The sequence below is a fragment of the Haplochromis burtoni genome, unplaced genomic scaffold, assembly GCF_018398535.1.
Source record: "Haplochromis burtoni strain Fernald_Lab_line unplaced genomic scaffold, NCSU_Asbu1 Contig_324, whole genome shotgun sequence".
NCBI classification, from domain to species: domain Eukaryota; kingdom Metazoa; phylum Chordata; class Actinopteri; order Cichliformes; family Cichlidae; genus Haplochromis; species Haplochromis burtoni.
The window spans coordinates 362,368-380,955 of NW_024582685.1; the positions used below are offsets into that span (position 1 = coordinate 362,368).

Genomic DNA, 18,588 nt, shown 5'->3' on the forward strand with positions numbered 1-18,588 from the left:
CATAACATACAGTCATCGTGGATGCTCTTCTGCGTTCTGTAATCTGTTCATGGTTGTTTTGGTAAAGTCAGAAGTGAGTAATAAATTCTGTTTTTCTTACTCTTTTTTTGTTAACAGAGTGACAGAGTGAGCTGTGACACTGAAGGAAAATCTACACCGTACTCTGACTACCATTTTCTCATAGAAAGCAGCTGCGTGTGAGGAAGCAGATGATGCATCCCAGTCCCTTTACAGTATACCATATTTCTCCATTTGTATGCGGTTATGATGGGATCAAGTTTTGTCTAATTATTGTACATTATTTTAAAGATATTCAAACAGAGCAAACGATTTACTGTACCACCACTGTAGTCCCTTTCATATGTATATGCATTAAGACATCTCCTTTTGCTGTGATCACTGGAGTTTGAAACACTGTATATGACTTTTTTTTCTGTTGATGACTGAAACTGAAAACTGTGTCGTACCACTGTTAACTGCTAATGTAAAAGTAACGCACTTAGTTCATAGCTCAACAATTTTTATTTTTTAAATTTGTTACTCGTCACTATGTCTTCCATTCCTAATATAAGCCGTAACATTGTTTTTAGCAGAATTTTCTAAATCAAGTCCAGGCTACGATGTTACAACAGAAGGCACTGCAAACATACACTATGGATCTGTATGTACAACAAAACCAGTCACAACTGGTTTGGAAGAATACTTTTCAATACTTTTATACACTGGAGAGGAGATCACTGACTTCTGCTGAAGGCCACGGTAAATGGTTGCAGCTAGCACTGAAAAGATACCTCAGTAGTGCACAGTGTCTGCAGTGGGGCTTTGTGCTGAGTCTGCAGCAGTTAACTGTACTGCCTATCCTAATGCAGCCCCTGACTAAAAGCCATGCACAGAGGTGTGCACACTCTGCGGCATTTCTGTCTCAATCGTGACACTGAATTAAACACCAAGTTGTTACATGTTAATGCCTATTACTACATAGAAACTGCTTCTTAAATGCATTAAAAAACACCTCAAAACCTCTGAGCTGTGCACATTGTAGCAGATTCCTTAGAGGATTTAATATGTTAAGACTGGAAAGCATAGAAATCACAGGAAAATAACATGATGCACTGAGAGCTCGCTGAGTCCAGCACTGACAATATTTCAAGAAACACTGGAATAGCTTACACTGTATCTTGCTAACTGGACAATGCTGGTAAGGCAATAAATATGAATATGAAATATGTCATTTCATGTGCATGCCCAATCAATTTCTCTAAAACGGTACACTGTAGCTGAGATGCTGCTCCAGCTTGGAAGTTCTTGTCTTAATGCCTTGATCACCAACCTACGAGGAAATTCATTTACACACATATAAAACTGGATTCTATACACTGGACTCTTTCCTCTGTTTTTCTGGATGTTTTTTAAAACAATTTTTCCTTTGCTTATACAGCTAAGTATATGCAGTGATAATATGTTTGATATAACTGATTTGTATTATGTTTTTGTTTTGTATTAGCTTCACTTGTCTCAAAAGAAATCTCCATTTAATTTCAGACGTTGTGGTTTTGTTGCATTTACTGAAATTTGCTTTTCAATCCTTGTCCCGTATGTGTCTTTATGAAGAAGAAAAACACATTTATATTAAATAGGAAAAGCCATCAGATAAAGTCTATGGACTCTGTAATAATATGAATATTCTGTACATGCTTTCACTATAATTATTATGACTTCAGTGGGTATATGGTACTATTTTAGCTTATTTATAATTCACCAGCTAGCATAATGAAACCACTGTAGCACTTTTTGCACTGTATATATATATATACGAAAAAGGCTTTTGCTGTATCCAGTGCACCAGACTGGTGTCAGACACTTTGGTAGAACTGGGTTGTTTGTAACTGTATAGCTTCATTTTTTTTGTCACTACCAATGCTCCTTTTTATCGGGTGTGTTTTTAGCATATTGTTGGGGGGTTTTTTTGTTTGTTTGGGTTTTTTTTGTAGTTGATTTTGATATCAATAATATATTAACTTTCAGCTACTGGAGCCAAGGAATGATTGATAAACATTAAAACATGCATATATTAAAAGGCCCATGTGTAAAGCAAAAAAAAAAAAAAAACCCGCAAAAGACTAAAGCTCAGTGACTACATTAATATCACTACTTTTCATTTTCAAAGCTTTTGTCGATAAATATGCTGTAACACTATAAATGCATGCAGTAAATAAATTTACTATTACATTTCCTGAGGTTTTATTTCATTTTATGCTGTTTAGTCTACCTGCTCTATAAGACCACTATGGATGTGTATGGAATCATTTTAGTTATTATCTCATTATTTTCACTTACTAAGTATCTTGAAAATTCCCCTCACTTCTAAGTGACTGTGAAATTTCAAGCTACTAACCCGAGATAAATCAGAAAGAAACAAACGGTGAGCTAAAAAAAAAAAAAAAATAGCTGTTCATTCAGCCCGTTAGATGGCAGTCGACGGTTTATGAACAGTCTTTACCACAACAATTAACCCTGAAATTTGCCTGGTAGGTAGCAGGTAGGTAGGTGGCAATCAACACAGCAAAATCCAGCAAATGATTAGCATAGCGGAATATGACAGTTTCGGCACATGTAGAGTGGACATGTAGACCTGAAAATCGACAGTCCAGGAGAAAGACACACTCAAAGAAATAAGCGCCTGAAAGGCTAAAATGAGCAGGGAAAATGTCCGCTTCCTTAAACGTCATCTGTGCGTCAGGATACCAGGAAGTGTTAGTCAGTACGTGGCCTTTTCATCTGTGCAGCAGCAGGAGCTCCGCTTCATTACAAAATGGTAGCAACTGTAGCTTTAATATTATTTAATTTACTTTGACTCTTAAATATAGACGTTTTATCTTTGAATGTGATTCTGCAATGAACCAGTAAAAAATGAGTTTTATATGAAACCTTGTTATCAGTGAAAATCATTGACGTTAGCCGATGTGTTAGCTAAATGAGATACTAGCTCATTTGCAGCACTCCTTTGAAGATTCTCTGTATTATGGCTGGAGTGTGAATTAGAGCAACAACTTTTTTTTTAACCCTTGTGCCGGCTTGTTTCTGTTTTGTTTTGTTTTTCTTCTGTGGCTGTAGGAACTCGAGGCCATGACCAGATACACCAGCCCGGTGAACCCGGCTGTGTTCCCCCACCTCACTGTGGTGCTGCTGGCTATCGGCATGTTCTTCACCGCCTGGTTCTTCGTGTATCCTTTTTAATTTTTGAATGTTGCAGTCGATTTACTGTAAGTTAACTTGCATCAGAGCTGGCCAAAGTCGTCACTAAGTGCAGTAATTAAAGAAAACAAAACTTCATACTGGAACTTGTTTTCATAGTCGATGCCATTGGACAGTAAACCCCAATAATCAGATGATTGCCTGTGAGCCAGTACTTGGAGACAGTGGGGTGGAAGAACCCATTTTTTTACAGGAAGAAACGTTAGCAGAACTAGGTTTAGGGTGGGACAGCTGTCGACTGCCTGAGGGGAAGGAAGACAAAAGAGGAGAGCATAGAGGACAGACTTTGGGAAAGATGAATGTTATCAACACAGAGTAGTGGGGTAGAAACAGCTCAGTATTCTGAGCCTATATCAGCGTAAATAATGAGCAGTTACACAGTCAAACAATCTAGCAAAACTATCAGCTTTATGAAAAAGAAAGCTGCAAGCCTGATTTTTTTTTTTTGATTTTTTTTTTTTTTTAAATAAAGAGGTTGTCTCCCAAACTGGGATAGGGAATATGTCTAAAATTAAGTATCGCAGGATGTGAATCAAGCCATGTTATGCAAGGATGATTAACATGTTATTGTGCGTCTCATGGCATTACCCATTTGTTTGTTTTGCAAGTTGATTTAATTTCATTAGTCTGTTTAGATTTCTTTATCAGCTGATATAGAGATTATGTAAATGACTGAGGCTCCGGTGAGTGGAATTAGATAATTAATGTATGCCAACCACCCTGTGCACCACACCACAGGTAGCAGAACAATGTCCAATATCTGTTTTTAGCTCCACTCACACAACAGATGGATACAGAAACTAAACACTCAAACCACAAAACCCCTGTTTTATGTTCACTTTTTAAGCATTTTACGCCATAAGAATATTTTTTATTTATTCAGCTATTTTTTGAAAAATACTGTATAAATCAAACTTTAATGTTGACTTTCTCAGTTAAGGATTTTTGCAATAAGTGGTTGTTAAAGAAGTAGTTTTTGATGTTAGATAAACATCTAGTTCATGCCAATTAAGCAGTGGTATCCATCTGTTTATTTTAAAAATCTTAATTTTTGATTGAGCTGTCACAATGTTTTTTGGTTTTTTTTTTTAAATAATGAAGGCAGTGCATCTTGTATAATAAACCGGTTGCATAACTATATATTCAGCAGTGCTGCATAAGAGATTAGGCTTAAAATGGAACAAAGACTCTAATCTTTGAGTTGGCCTTAACTTTTCATCAGCTATGAGGTGACATCAACAAAATACACACGGGACGTATACAAAGAGCTGCTGATCTCCCTCGTGGCATCACTTTTCATGGGGTTTGGTGTGCTGTTCCTACTACTCTGGGTTGGGATATATGTATGAAGGTACATTCAAACTCTGTCCTTATTTTTTAAAAATGCAGTAGTTTTAATTTAGAGTTGCTGAAACCATCAACACTCATTGTTTTCTGCCGTTTCAGGTGACTGACTTTAAAAAAAAAAAAGAAAAAAAGAAATGAAAGACACATTCCAGTGTAACAAAGGACATCACACACAACATGAACTGGACTTTGGATTAATTGGACTGCACTGACAATATTTTGGGATCACATGGACTCTGGATTTTGTTTCACAAGTAAAGGGGATTTGTACAACCTTTGGTGTGTTTCTTTGTTCATCCTGACAGCTTCAGTGTTTACAATAATCAACACATCCCATAATGAAACAGATTTTACGGTTATATAAAGTGTTGATGTGTTGGGATCTGCCCAGACCTGAGGTGGAACGTAACCTGTCACTTCTTTAAGAAATCCAAGGTTATTTTGACACACACGGGGCTATTCGCGGCGTGTTTCAGTAGTGGCGCCTAAAACCCTCAATCCCTGATTAATCTTTGTGTTAAAAATAGAGCAGTCTGTTTCACCTTGTCTCCTGGATAATACTGAATACCCCCGAGATGAAGGATTACACTGGAATTAGAGATGGCTTATTTAATAAAAGCAGCGGAGACACAATTCAAAGATCTCCAAATAAAGAAAAGTGAGTTCACGTGAAAATTGAATTATTAAAATAACAATCGTGTAAACAGCACATACTAATCTTACATAAGGCAAAAGAGACCACCTGATCTTTCACTGCAGGGGGAACCTGCTTTCCAACAAAACTATGAGCATATGCTCTTCTAAAAGCTACCCATTGAAACGGTTAAAAAAAGAACTTGTTCTACGAGGCAAAATCTGCATTTACACCTGGTCGTTTTCAAAACATTCTCTCAGTGTGTTGCAGTCTTGTCTGCAACCCAAACTGATTTACAAGGCCACATAGATTAACTGACTCATCCTTATTAATACGATACTCACAAGCCACACTTGGCTTACCTGCCACTGTAAACCATTTAACCCACAGCTTCTTGGCTACAAAGAGCCAGTAAACAAACAGCGGTTGACACTTTGCTTCATCCCTGTTATGAGTTATTAAGTTCCATTTGTGTGTAAAAAAAAAATATATATGTGTATATATTTATATACACACACACACATGTCAGTGTTGCTTTGTTAGATATGGTTAATAGTGAAAGGATTTCCAAATATAAAAATGGGTTAAAAAAAAATTTATCCAAAGGAAGGATTAGCTAGTGATGCCCAGTGATATGTTTTTCCACAGTTTCTTAAAAAGTGTCTCTGCTTCACTGACGAGCTCTGGCAAAGGCATCACGCAGCCACAAAGAGTCCTCATACAGCCTCGGGTCTCCCATGTACTCTGCTGTACGTTTGTATAAGTAGTAATAAAACACAGCCGCTGTTAACAGAAAGAAGCACAGTTAGTCAGTGACAACAGAATAGCTGGGGTGGGAGATGTATCTCTGAAATTAATTCGCCAATTACCTGTTCTCTGAAAAACAAAAAGAGCTTGGAGACCATCTGTCCAAACAAAACTGTTTGAATTAAGCCATCTTAGGTTCTGGCAAAAAGGAAAACAAAAGAAAAGTCTCAGAAGATGGATCTTCATATATGACTTCTAATTTGCAAACAACAGTTTGAAAGCATACCAGCACCAAGCAGTGGAAGCAGATGCTAAGGGTCAGGTAAAGAGTAGAGAATACCAGCAGGGCCCTGAACCTCTCCAGAAGCAGCGACACCAGGCCGACCTGGAACACGTACGTGTTGAACATCATCAGGAGGATGATGATCACGTTGAACAAGATGGCAATGTCCTGGATGCTGCAAACACAGTTTTTTTAATTTGCAGTACGGCTTTCTTTTTTATTGATATCATACCGACAAAAACTAGATTGCATGTCAGACATTAAAGTGAGACGCTGTCCGTGTAACAGCCAAGAATTCTCCTAATGAGTGCAAAATGTTTGATGTCAGGAAAACTGGCTATGTAACATAAACCAACCACTTAATAAATGACACATAAATGGTACAAAGAGTAACCTTTCAGGAATAAAAGTATTATTTTATTATTATTAATAGATTTTTTAGTATTAAATCAGCATAAGCCTGGGCTTTAAGTCGTCTATGGCATTAGATGAGAAGAATTAGATGATTAATAAACAAGGGCTTAACTTGCATCTGAAAACGTTAAATATTTAATGTAACCATCACATTTTAGTACTTATTAACCTATTAAATTTAGCAGTAACATTTATTATAATGCACTAAAAACAAGAAAAGCAAGTGACATAAACACAAAAAATGCACATTGTTAGAACATCTATCAAATTCTAGAGATCTCAATTCATATAATGAAAGATGACATCAAATATCTCTAACTCTGTATGTAGTAACAAAAAAATTGAGAAATTGTGCATGTGTTTGTTAATCGGTTATAAAATAATTCAATCTCATCAGCACAGAGCTCTGTGACTCACATGAACAGCACAAGTTGGATGACAGCTGCTCCTCTCAGAAGTTCACTGAAAGAGTTGACAAAGAGGTCATAGGCCAACAGTGTCAGCTGGATCAGCAGCACCAGTGAGAAGTTGCCGGTCTGAAGCATCTTCAAAGGCTGGTGGTGCAACCCCACAGCTCCACGGTGTATTCTCTTCAAAGTCTCCTTTTTTCTTGGTATTTGGTGGTGAAACCGACGTCTTTGGTCAACTCTACCCTCCTACATACTTCAGCAAGAAACGACTTATCTGGAGCAAGACATTAATGAGCCACATGAATCCATTTGCAGTAAGCACTGGACGCTTTTACGTTAAATTGTACATATTATATTCTCCAATCCGGTTTGCTCCGCTGTCACTGAACATGTTAGTTGTCCTAGATGAAAAAAATATTTCTGCGATGAGTGCCGCCTGTCCAAGATATCTGATGAAATGTATTCAATCCTGCCAAAAGCAGCATGCTGACATCTCAGATGTGGGAAATCTCCAGATATTCTGCACTACCTGAGAAGAAGAAGAGAAGCAACTGAAACAACAAAGACATTTTAAAAGCGATGAAAATGCCCACCTCGTCCAACTCATATCTTAGCCCGCTAGCCATCTCCACTGTGAACGAGGGGTTGATGAAATTTCTGTCTCAGTCGAGCCAAATAAGCATTGAACCTAATCACGTAAGGTCAACGTGCTCGTGTTGTTACACAGGCGGGCATGGAAAGGTCACTACTAGGATTATAGATCTGACCCAAGTAAACTTACTCAGACTGAAACAACTCTTGTTTAGTCGCTGTTTTCGAAGTACTCGTTCTTGTTTTCTTTTCATCTATCTAATCTACATCTTACGGTTGCCCTTTTAGTCCAGTCTGGAGTTAATCCAAAAGACGGATAATAGAGGAACTATAGGCTTATCTTTTCCACAACAAATCACCCGTCTGGCGATGAACTCCCCCCAGACACGTTTGCTACGCTAACACAACATTGCTGCTCATTGTTACGCAAGCAGGCTTCACAAACATAATTTAACTGACATATACTTACGAGACAAAAATGATGAAACCAAGTCTGCGTGAGGCAGAAAGCACCAATAAATCACAAAAACCTCTCTTTTTATTCGCAAACGCCGCTATTCAAGCATCTACTTCTGATTTTCGGCATTAGCAGATGTATTTCCGCTAATTCCATGGTAACGCTTCTTGTTACCGTAATAACGGTAGTACGTTTTTTTTCCGAGAATTAAGCAAAAATACAAAATTCCCAAAGTAATTAATTTTCACCAATTTGGCAGGGCATTAATGTGTATCGTGGAAACTTGGATGGTTGCTTTCTAAAAACTGAACGAATAAGCGTAACAACTTAGTAGAAATTTCCGAGTGTCTCAAATCCGCCTTGCTGCGGCATATATTACGGTAATCTCCCTGTCACGCGAGGTCGTCACTGCCACCCAGCGGCGTGAGTAAGTCTTTGAATTCCTCCGAGGTGATCAAAGGTAATGACTGGAGACCTGAGTTCAGCACACCGCAGGTAAGTTGTGAAAATTTCTTCAACTTCCTAGAGTTGTCAAACAGCGCAGTAAAGCGAGTCATTTAGAAATGCTATTCGTCGCGCTAATCGCCACCTTCTCTGTGTTGTGTCAAGTTGACAACCTGTTGTTTTGTAGTGCAGGTTCTCTCCCCCGTTAATAATAAATGTACACGTCTCCTTTCGCTGGTTTTAGTTTCCCGTGCTTGACACTTTGCTCTAAAACGGGGCATATTTGCTCACTTTAATTAATTGTGAGTGATCTTGCTAAATTACAGCCATCAACGCTGAACTGCATTTTACAAACTGTCGCATTTAATGAAGAGGAACTCAGCACATGTTCAACATATGTTCTAAATACATTCACACAGTCAGACAGGATGTGATCTAATGCTTGACTCTTAAGTTTGCCTCAGTTATTTTTGTACCCTACAGCATGTTGTCTCACTCCCCGGGGCTGCCTACATTTGCACCAAACTTAGAGCTTACTAAGAAGTGTTTTTAAGTGCTTAAAAGTTTTGATATGACCTTTGGCTTATTGGGAATCTGAGGTGTCATACAAAATCCTCAGCATACAGTGTTTACACAGGTCTCTTATCTGAAATTGCAGTATATCCCTTATTACACCCAAGTTTTGAAGGCTTCATAGATAATCAGTACGATAATTTACTGCGATAATCAGTGTTTTGGATTTTATGCCTTCATAGATAGCACGCCATGGAAAGAAAGGCAATATTTTATCAACCACTGAGGCAGACCTTATTTTAATTCAATGTAGCATAAGGATGTCCAGAAAGAAAGTAGTTCTTACTTCTGGATCAGTTTAGTAGTATGTTTAGTTGTGTTTACACTGAAATGGCTATCCTGAGTAATAGCAATGTCATCTTACTTGAAGAATGATCATGTGTGACGCTGGTAACCCTTATAAATCACTGTTTTATATGAACAGTCATGTTGTCATGGAGGCTGTTTTTCCCCCAACAATTCCTGCAAGTAAAATTTGTTTGCAATTGTGGTTGTTCTGACAATGCAAACAACTGCAAATGTTTAATTTGCATCTCCTCTCCCGTAGCTATCCTCCCTCCCATTCGAGGACACTAATTCTTTTCACATGACACCATCCTGTTTTTTTACCTTCCACGCATCCTGGTGCTCATTCATAGGTTAGATTTTTTTAATCTATATAAACAGTGAGGACAACGGGCTCATCTGAATGAGGAGTTCTTGTCAAGCCTTTCAGGGGATTCAAAATTATCTATGAAAATGTTTATAGAACAAAATGTGTTCTATGAAAACCATTTTCTTTATCAAAGTTTGTCGCACTGCATTCCTAAAAAATGTCCTAAAATGTAGCATAGACACGACTGATCAGACAGCCGGTCACAGGAGCTCACATGATGTGTAGAGTCAATAGCTAGTTTTTTCTGCACCTCTTGTTTGACAAGGGAGGGTCAAGGTCCTGTTTCTTGCACTATCTTGCAATACTAAAAAGTAGACCCAAAAATGTAAGCAAATGTAATTCTAAAACTGTGCCGGACAAGCAGCGTTATTCCTGGATGAATAAATTTAGCATAGCTGAAATATTATTACGATCGTGTGTTCTCTATCATGTGATATACTAGAAGATAAGCATGTTTACATAGCCTGTACTTAATGATAGACACATTCAAACCCACACCCATCTGTCTCTGTGCAGCAATGTCTAAGTGGCTGTACGATGATGAGGTGCTGGTGGGTGAAGGCAGTGGCGAGGCAGTGCAACTGAGCCCCAGAGCGCGGACTCTGCCTCCTGGGAGCCCCAGATCAGGCCACGGGCGTAGTCCGCTAGCTTCACCCCGCAGCAGGGAGCCAGTTCCACTGAGCCCGCTGGCAAAGACCATGAGCAAGGCCAAACAGCTGTTTCTGCTCTGTGACAAAGAGGGAAAAGGGTTCATCACAAAGCAGGACATGCAGGTGAGCAGCTAATGTGGTAGAGGAGCAACATTTAGACTGACTGCAGAGTCTTGAACTTTGTCATCTCCTCTACTTGCTCAGTTTTCTATGCACTAATGTTTTGTATTTTCATGATCCTCCTTTTCTTCTTGTGTTCTCTTTCTTACTTTTTAACTTTATTTTAACTTATTCTCAGCTTTCATGACCTTGTCCTTCTGATTATTTTTGACTGTTTCTCACAGCACTTTCGAAAGTCTGATTATCAAATTGATATTTGATTAAAGTTTTTCTTGTTATTACTAATATTATTGTGCTTTTAGAGGTTACAGTGGGAGTTGCCACTGACCCCTGAACAGCTAGAAACAGTCTTTGACAGTCTGGACAGAGAGGGCAATGGTTACCTCACTCCTGTGGAGTTCAACACTGGGCTCGGTGAGCACGCTGCACTCAGTCATTTTAGAACAGTTTTAAAAGCGGATGATTAAATAAGCACATTATGTTATTCCTCGGTTCTATTTTCTGTGATGTAGGTGAGCAGGTGGAGCTGGAGGAGGTGACAGACCTGGATCATGATGAAGCAGAAGAAGAACTGGACGAGGCGGACTTTTCTCAGGACCCCAGTGCTGTTAGATTTGTAAACATACTAATGGAACTTGGCACTGACAAACTTTTCAAAGAGTGAGTACTCTGCCCTAAAATCTTTACCATTAGCTTCCCTTTAAACTGTCCACCAAGATTTCTCCATTCAGTTTCACTGCAGCAGCTGTGTACAGTAACGTCACCTTCATCCTCAAATGTTAGCATATACACTATGTTCATACTGTTCTCATAAAATTGTTTAAATGCATCATCTGCTGCGATTGAGTTTTATTTTTGACTGAAAAATTGACACCAGACGTGGTCTTCTGCTACTTCAAGGTTTAATGTAATGTGCATTATGAGATGGTAATCTTTCAAAGGACTGTTTATTTAAAGGAATCTTCAAGGACTTCTTCAATATGTAAATGTATTTATGCAGTTCAGCATTTAAACTCAGCACCTTCTCTTTTCATGTAAACAAGTGATGTCGTGCAGTCACAGTTAGTTTTGTTTTTCGGTCACATTAACAGTTGTGTATTGTGCTGTGTGTCAGTCAGCAGGAGCTGTGTACTCTGTGGTGTGAGCTCCAGAGAGACCGACCAGAGATGCTGAGCGTCCTAGAGGGCATCTTGGTCCATGCAGTGTCCCATTTACAAGACACCATGAAAGAGAGAGACAGTCTGGAACAAGCCTTACGCAGGTCGCACCTTCCTTCCAGTACATTCATTTTAAGTAGTTTAACTGTGAGTGTTTGGATTATGCTGAGATTTTGTGTTGTTGTTTTTTTCTGCATTAGACGGGAGAGCGAACATGATCAGGTTGTTCGGTCTATATATGAGGAAATGGAAAGTCAAATCAGAGAGGAGAGAGAGAAGCTCCTTGCTCAGGTATAGATATGTGGTAGTTGCACTGTTGTTCCTTTTAGCAGGTGTACCTCAAATTAGCATTTAATGAATTTATTGTGAAATCAAGGACAGTATTAAACAGAAGGAGAAAGGGAAAATACTTGAGGAGGAGCTGAGGATGCGGGAACAGGAGTTGGAGAATACATTGAAAAAACAGACGGAGGTAGGCATCCGAACTGTACTCATGCCATTATGAAGGGCGTTATATTTTAATGCGAACAGGATCTGTCTTTGTTCTCAGCTTGAGACCCGAATGCGCCAGCTGAGCCACGAGCAAGTAAACATCAAAGAGCAGAACCAGCAGCTTCAGGACCTCAACATGCAGTTACAGGAGCAGGTGGAGCGCAACAAAGAACAGTTGCAGGCTGCGTTGGCTCAGCTCAACTTGGCGCAGATCAGCAATGCGCAAGAACAACTGGCCAGACAGAGGTGATTAACCAAGGTCCAGATGATGCCTTAGCACCAGCTTTGAAGTCATTAAAAACATTGTCTGCATGTGGTATGGCTGAAACTTTTTTTTTTTAATTTTAATTTCATTTACTTTCATTTATTTGGCACCAATTCACAATGACAGACCCCATGCCCTGCATATTGTAAGAGAGATAATATTAGAAAGAAACCCCAACAATCACGCAACCTTCTATAAGCAAGCACTTTGCAACAAAAGGAAGGAAAACTCGCTTTTAACAGGAAGAAACCTCTGACTGAACCAGGCTCAGGTAGGGGCAGACATCTGAGTCAGTCAAGAGTTTGAGTGTGAAGAGAAGGATTATAAATTCTATTCTGAATTTAACAGGCAGGTGATGAAGAGAAGTTGATATGGGAGAAACATGTGCTCTTTGTTTCTAGTCCTGGTTTGTACTCTTGTTGCAGTGTTCTGGATCAACTGAAGGCTTATCAGGGAGCTTTTAAGACAACCTGATGATAGTGAATTAGAATACTCTAGCCTACAAGTAATAAATGTAGAAGCTATTTTTTTCAGAATCACTCTGAGACAGGAACGCTTCTGATTTTAGAGGCACTGTGCAAATGAATGAAAGCAGCAATTAAAGAAAACATTTGTTTAATGTGCTCGCTGAAGGACGTATTTTAGAGGATGATCTGATATCCTCGTGTTGGTGTTGTTCCCAGACCATCATAAAAATGTTGTTCCAGGTTCAACATTGCAAGTGACCAATCACATTGTTGTGACGTTATTCCTCTGCGCGCCAAGCCATTCGTGCATTTATGAAATTCCAATGTTGCAAGGACAATATCAATTCTGCTTACTGTTTATTAAAGGGTTACGGTTACAGTCAGGGTCCGTTGATCGGCGGACAGAGGCGGTTTCACGCAGCTTTAGTACAGTTTTTTGTTTTACGCCGGTTTTTCCCGAAGTCGCAAAAGTATGACGTCACAACATTCTGATTGGTCACTTGCAATGTTGATCCTGGAACAACATTTAGTATGATGATCTGGGAACAACACCAACACGAGGATATCAGATCAACCCATTTTAGATAGTAGTAGATTTTTATCATCTGGCTCCATGGATAAATAATGCTGGGTATCATCTTCATAACTATGAAAATGTATGCAGTGTTTTTTAACAATATTGTCTAAGGGAAGCATGCATAATATTAAAAACTATTGGTTCCCGCTCAGAGCCCTGTGGAGCTCCATGACTAACTTCCATGTTTTAAAAAGATTGCCCATTTTCATGATTATCTATGATTTAAACCAGTGCATCTCACATATATCTCTACCAGGTACCATATGTATTAAAGGCCCTTTAAGATGAGCAGTGTGTTCTAATCTCTAGTAAAATGTTGTGGTTAGCGGTATCAAATGCTGCAATGAGGTCTAACAGGACAAGGATAGAGATGAGTCTGCTGTCAGAGGCCACTGGAACATCATTTGTAACCTTCACTAGTGCTGTTTTTGTGCTATGGTGAGAAGGCTGAACTCTACTTGCAAATGATCAGTTGGCCATTTTGCAACAACTCCTTCAAGATTTCTTTAAATAAAAGATTAGAAATAGTTCAGTAATTAGCTAAGACATCTGAATCAAGTAAAGATTTCAAATCTTTTGTTTGCTTCACTTAGAAACGTGATGAAGGTGTCAAGGAACATGAAGAAAGAGAAAGAGAGTCTTTTGAGACAACTGGAGATATTGAGGTAAGTCTAAAACTGTCTGCTGTTTCAGTTAATGCCAAGTTCACAGACTACAGGTATGTTTGAATAGTCCAAAAATCCAGCCACACTTACACTAGACTCCTTAACACCGCCATAAGATAAACTACAAAACTCATATCTTCATCTCACCTTGTTGTTTTATGCAGGTCATAGAAATGAGAACAGTCAGTGAAAAATATCACTTCATTGAATGAGACCTGTAGCAGAAAGCACATTGGCAATACAGCAATGGACATTGCTAATGTAAAGTGAAACCCACTCTATCAAATGTCAGTTTCCTTTCCTGTGCATTTAACAAGCTGTTTTTAAAAATTCAAAACATATCAGTAGGTTATGGCATGAAATGATTTTGGGACAGCACCATCTTCTCTCCTTTAATAAGATTGGTCCGGTGTATCCTGTAATAAAGGAAGCATCAAAGCGCCTTTCCTTATTTTTTGGAGAGTTCAAACAGCTCCTACTGCGGATGCTGTGCAGATATTTCCTCTTCACATTTCTCAGTTAGGAAGCTTCCCAAGGAAAATGCACTATTCAAACTTACCCGTGGTCTTTTTTTTTTCTTTTCTTTTTTAAAATTTAATTCACCATTTGAGACACGGGTCTCACCGTGTGAGGATGTCTCTAAATAGATTTCTTTTGTGTGTGTGTGTGTGTGTGTGTGTCAGGGATATGAACAAAAGGCTGCGAGATGAGAAAGACGCCCAACAGTCTCAGAAGAGGGTTAGTCACAGACACGCTGTCCTTCCTCCTCTGCCCTTAACATATTACCTACCTAGTGAAGATGTTTGTATGCCGTGGACACAGCAGGTTGATCCACCCTAAGCTAAAACTTGGAATAGATTCATGTTTTACATCATCTGTTATTATTTATATGGGCAGCTGTTATTTTTTTGGTTATTAATTAATGTTGCTGACACAGCCTTTTGCAATGTTGTTTTTCTGTGGATGTGCTCAGTGAACTGAAGGATTTTGTTGACTAGACGTTTATTCTGTCCTGTGTCAACTTGAAGGAAAAGAAAATGTTCTATTTATATTTATGTTTATTGGTCACATTTCACTGTACAAATTCAGGTGAACTAAGTATTTTTTTTTCAATCTAATAAAACTTTTTCTCAGACTTTTCATGACTGATAATCTAATTTAGCAACTTTCAGCAGGTTCAGCTCATCCTCGTTGTTTCACAAAACAAACATGAAGCATTTTTGTATAAAATGTGCAAATAATCTCATGAGTATTTATTTAAAAAAAAAAAAAAATCAACCTTGACGCAAAGACTGCCTCTTTCTTTATTTACCTATTGTATTTTTTTTTAAATCTACAAACACGAGTGAACAGTTAAAAATAAATGAATAATCATAGTTGGACTGCATTCCTGCATTTTAAATGTACACTGTAAATAGTTTACCAGTGGAAGCAAGTGGAATTACTACAGAGATCACACACTCATGAGTGCAGTCCTGTGATTAAAATCAAGTACACCATAGACATAATTCAGTAGTTTGTAGAGTTCAGCACAATAACTTGAAGTAGTCGTTTTGAATGAAACCAATATTCCCAAGTCTGTGGCTACAAAACACCCAAATCATAAACGCTCCACCACCAGGCTTGACATGATTCTTTTCTGCTGATATCCTGTGTTTGGTTTTCACCAGACATCGCACTGAGCGTTATAACCAAACCCTTTGATCTCTTCGGTTCAAAGCGCATTTACCTTGGATATGCAGCATGCTACATCCATAAATCTTTAATACTTTATAAATCTGTGGACGAGTATGAAATCTTAATGCTACATATTTCTTCTGCCTCACTTTCTACAAAAACCTTGTAGACTCCAAATGTCACACAGGCTTTGCAGAAGAGAGGGTCAGTTATAGGTAACTACTTACTGGAGGACAAGCCAATGAAAAGGTTTGTATAAATAGTGCATCTGTTTGTCATTTTTGCAGTGATGTAGCAGATGGATATAGGCAGCCACTAATTTTGTGTATTTATTGATTCTGAAGACAGCCGTGCTCTGCTGATGAGTTGGAGCAGGACAAAAAGACAGAGGTGACAATATCATCCAAGAAACACCAACCGTCATGTAGAGTCAGGGGTGAAAATGTTGAACAGACCCAAACTCAGGTAGGGAAAATGTAAAATCTACAAATACACATAATATATCTGAGAAATAATTATTGAATAGCGCAGATGCAGCAACAAAACTGAGCAGTAATGATGGAAATTATGTTTTGAGGCTTTTGGTTTAGGGCTTAAACAACCACTGGTCACTCAAAAAAAAAAAAAATTAAACTTTTCAAATATTCCATCCATCCATCCATTTTCAAATATTAGATTGATCAAAATGTCACCTTTGATTCTTTTATCTGAATTCTAGAGCAAAGCTGTCAGTACTCAGCAAGTGTTCAAGGTTGTGTTTCTGGGTAACTCGGGGGTGGGTAAGAGCTCCTTCATCCAGTATTATTGCACAGGGCGCTCCGACAGTAAAGTCAGCACTACCGTTGGTAAGTCTTTTCACAGCGATCTACGTGCTCATCAGTGTATAGACAACTACTGTGTGTATGTTGAAGTAAATGTTTGATATATCTATTGAAGTCGAGCATGAAGTCATAAGGCTTTGTTGTTCATAGGTATAGATTTTAAGATGAAGACTATAACTGTGGACTCCACCACCATCATCCTGCAGCTGTGGGACACTGCAGGGCAGGAGAGGTCAGACATGTTTACACAAGCACACAAAATTATCCGAGGTGCAGAATGTTTTACATCGAATCTGTTTTTTAGGTTTCGCAGCATCACCGAGCAGTACTACCGAAAGGCCGACGGCATCCTTGCCATGTATGATGTAACGCACTCCGCCTCCTTCACTGCAGTGAGAGGATGGATGGACTCCATCAGGGTGAGTAGGCGGCACTACCATGGTTTGATGTAAAAGCATGCAAAACAGTGGATCCTTATTTGAATATACGTGAAAGTTACTGATGTAATGGCGATGCACGAATCTCAGTCCTAACTTTGATTCCTTTTTTATATAAGATGACCTTTATTAGTCCCACAGGTGGGAAATTTGTTTTGTTACAGCAAAAGTGCAAAGTTATGTAGCAGAAATTAGAAAAACACTGGAATGCAATAAAATAAAATACTATATACAATATAATAGAATAGAATAGAATAATATATACAATAGAATAAAATAGAAATACAAATGCTATATACAACTGAGTAAGAAAATACAAAAGTACAACTTCGTCAGAAGAAGAATTGTATAAGAATTGCACATATAGCATTTAGAATTGCACATATAGCAGTCTTATTGCACGTGTGAGGGTTTGATCAGCTGCAAAAGTCTTTGTTGTGGAGTCTGACAGCAGTGGGGAGGAAAGACCTGCGAAATCTCTCCGTCCCACACCGTGGGTGCCGCAGTCTCCCACTGAAGGAGCTGCTCAGTTTTTATATATATTATTAGGGTAACCTCTTTGGTGTATCTCCTTTATGTATAGCGTGTACTATAAACCCGCTGTATGTTTGTCTCAGGAGAAGATGTGTGAAGGTGCTGTACTAATGCTGCTGGGGAACAAGCTGGACTTGGCTGACAATCAGCGTAGAGAAGTGAGAACAGAAGAGGGTCAAAAACTGGCAGAGGTGAGGCGCATTAGACTATTCACCCAAATTTCTAAAATTGGAAAGCCACAAATGTATAAAAAGAAAAGTCTATTATTTTTGGTTATACAGCAACATCAAGCTTTGTTTTATGAGTGCAGTGCCAGGAATGGATTGAACGTGGAGGAACTAATGAATCACCTGGCAGGGTATGGCATCACATATTTGTAATTTACAGAATCACATTATGAAAATCCTCTGGAGCATTTATATAATATTACAGATAATCCTTCTGTACTTTTCTGTTGTAGCTTTGCCCATTTGTGACTTTTAAATGTAAGATCACAGATTTTTCTTCTCATATGTTGCGGTATGTTGCGGTTTCTGTACATTTTAGGATGTTGGTAACTCAGCATGAACGCCAGTGTGAAGATGCACTTCTACTGACTGAAACCATGCCTAAAAGAAGTTGCTGTGCATGAACAGTTGAGGACAGGCTTTTGAAAAGACTGAAACTGCCTCCAGGTGTTCTTCTTTGGTTCAGTGGAGCCACGTTGTATCCCACACCAACAGCAGATCACCACGTCGTGACGTCACATCAGGCATTTTTCTGTGAACAAGTTTACTGAATAGAATAATGTTTTCCTTTGGGTTTATGCATCTTTCAGAAATGTCTAATAAAATCTATTTTTGATGACTGCTCTTTTGTCATGTGTCTTAAAAAAAATCAGTTAAACCTTTAAGCTGCATGCTTTAAAGCAAGTAGA

General features: G+C 38.6%; 4 protein-coding genes across 7 annotated transcripts in view; 3 read left to right on the top strand and 1 right to left on the bottom strand.

Annotated features, from left to right (window-relative positions):
* myrf (myelin regulatory factor) overlaps nt 1-4,875 on the top strand; it is a 23,650-nt gene extending 18,775 nt beyond the window's left edge. The window contains 4 exon segments of the mRNA XM_042228460.1: nt 118-2,815; nt 3,115-3,224; nt 4,478-4,606; nt 4,702-4,875. Of these exon segments, the coding sequence (XP_042084394.1) occupies nt 118-201 (84 nt within the window). The 3' untranslated portion in view covers nt 202-2,815; nt 3,115-3,224; nt 4,478-4,606; nt 4,702-4,875.
* On the top strand, nt 2,698-4,875 carry tmem258 (transmembrane protein 258). The gene is made up of 4 exons (XM_005941700.3): nt 2,698-2,815; nt 3,115-3,224; nt 4,478-4,606; nt 4,702-4,875. Exons 1-3 carry the CDS (start codon nt 2,813-2,815, stop codon nt 4,602-4,604), a joined length of 240 nt encoding a protein of 79 aa, XP_005941762.1. The 5' UTR covers nt 2,698-2,812; the 3' UTR covers nt 4,605-4,606; nt 4,702-4,875.
* On the bottom strand, nt 4,716-8,526 carry tmem138 (transmembrane protein 138). 2 transcript variants are annotated; one of them, XM_005941703.3, is made up of 5 exons: nt 8,151-8,526; nt 7,098-7,619; nt 6,270-6,441; nt 6,106-6,181; nt 4,716-6,019 (listed from the first exon to the last, which is right to left on the bottom strand). In XM_005941703.3, exons 2-5 carry the CDS (start codon nt 7,223-7,225, stop codon nt 5,907-5,909), a joined length of 489 nt encoding a protein of 162 aa, XP_005941765.1. In that variant the 5' UTR covers nt 7,226-7,619; nt 8,151-8,526; the 3' UTR covers nt 4,716-5,906. The 2 variants fall into 2 exon arrangements, with proteins under 2 accessions (XP_005941765.1, XP_005941766.1); XM_005941704.3 differs by lacking the exon at nt 8,151-8,526 and adding an exon at nt 7,872-8,135.
* On the top strand, nt 8,402-18,518 carry cracr2b (calcium release activated channel regulator 2B). 3 transcript variants are annotated; one of them, XM_042228463.1, is made up of 17 exons: nt 8,402-8,633; nt 10,327-10,583; nt 10,883-10,994; nt 11,093-11,240; nt 11,695-11,841; nt 11,938-12,028; nt 12,114-12,209; nt 12,288-12,475; nt 14,132-14,203; nt 14,887-14,941; nt 16,050-16,129; nt 16,225-16,345; nt 16,599-16,725; nt 16,852-17,120; nt 17,756-17,863; nt 17,954-18,030; nt 18,219-18,518. In XM_042228463.1, the coding sequence occupies exons 2-17, from the start codon at nt 10,329-10,331 to the stop codon at nt 18,301-18,303; spliced, it is 2,031 nt and encodes a 676-aa protein (XP_042084397.1). In that variant the 5' UTR covers nt 8,402-8,633; nt 10,327-10,328; the 3' UTR covers nt 18,304-18,518. The 3 variants fall into 3 exon arrangements, with proteins under 3 accessions (XP_042084397.1, XP_042084396.1, XP_042084395.1); XM_042228462.1 differs by having other exon boundaries at nt 16,852-16,933; nt 17,006-17,120; nt 17,756-18,030; XM_042228461.1 differs by having other exon boundaries at nt 17,756-18,030.
* Nucleotides 18,519-18,588: the final 70 nt, after the last annotated feature.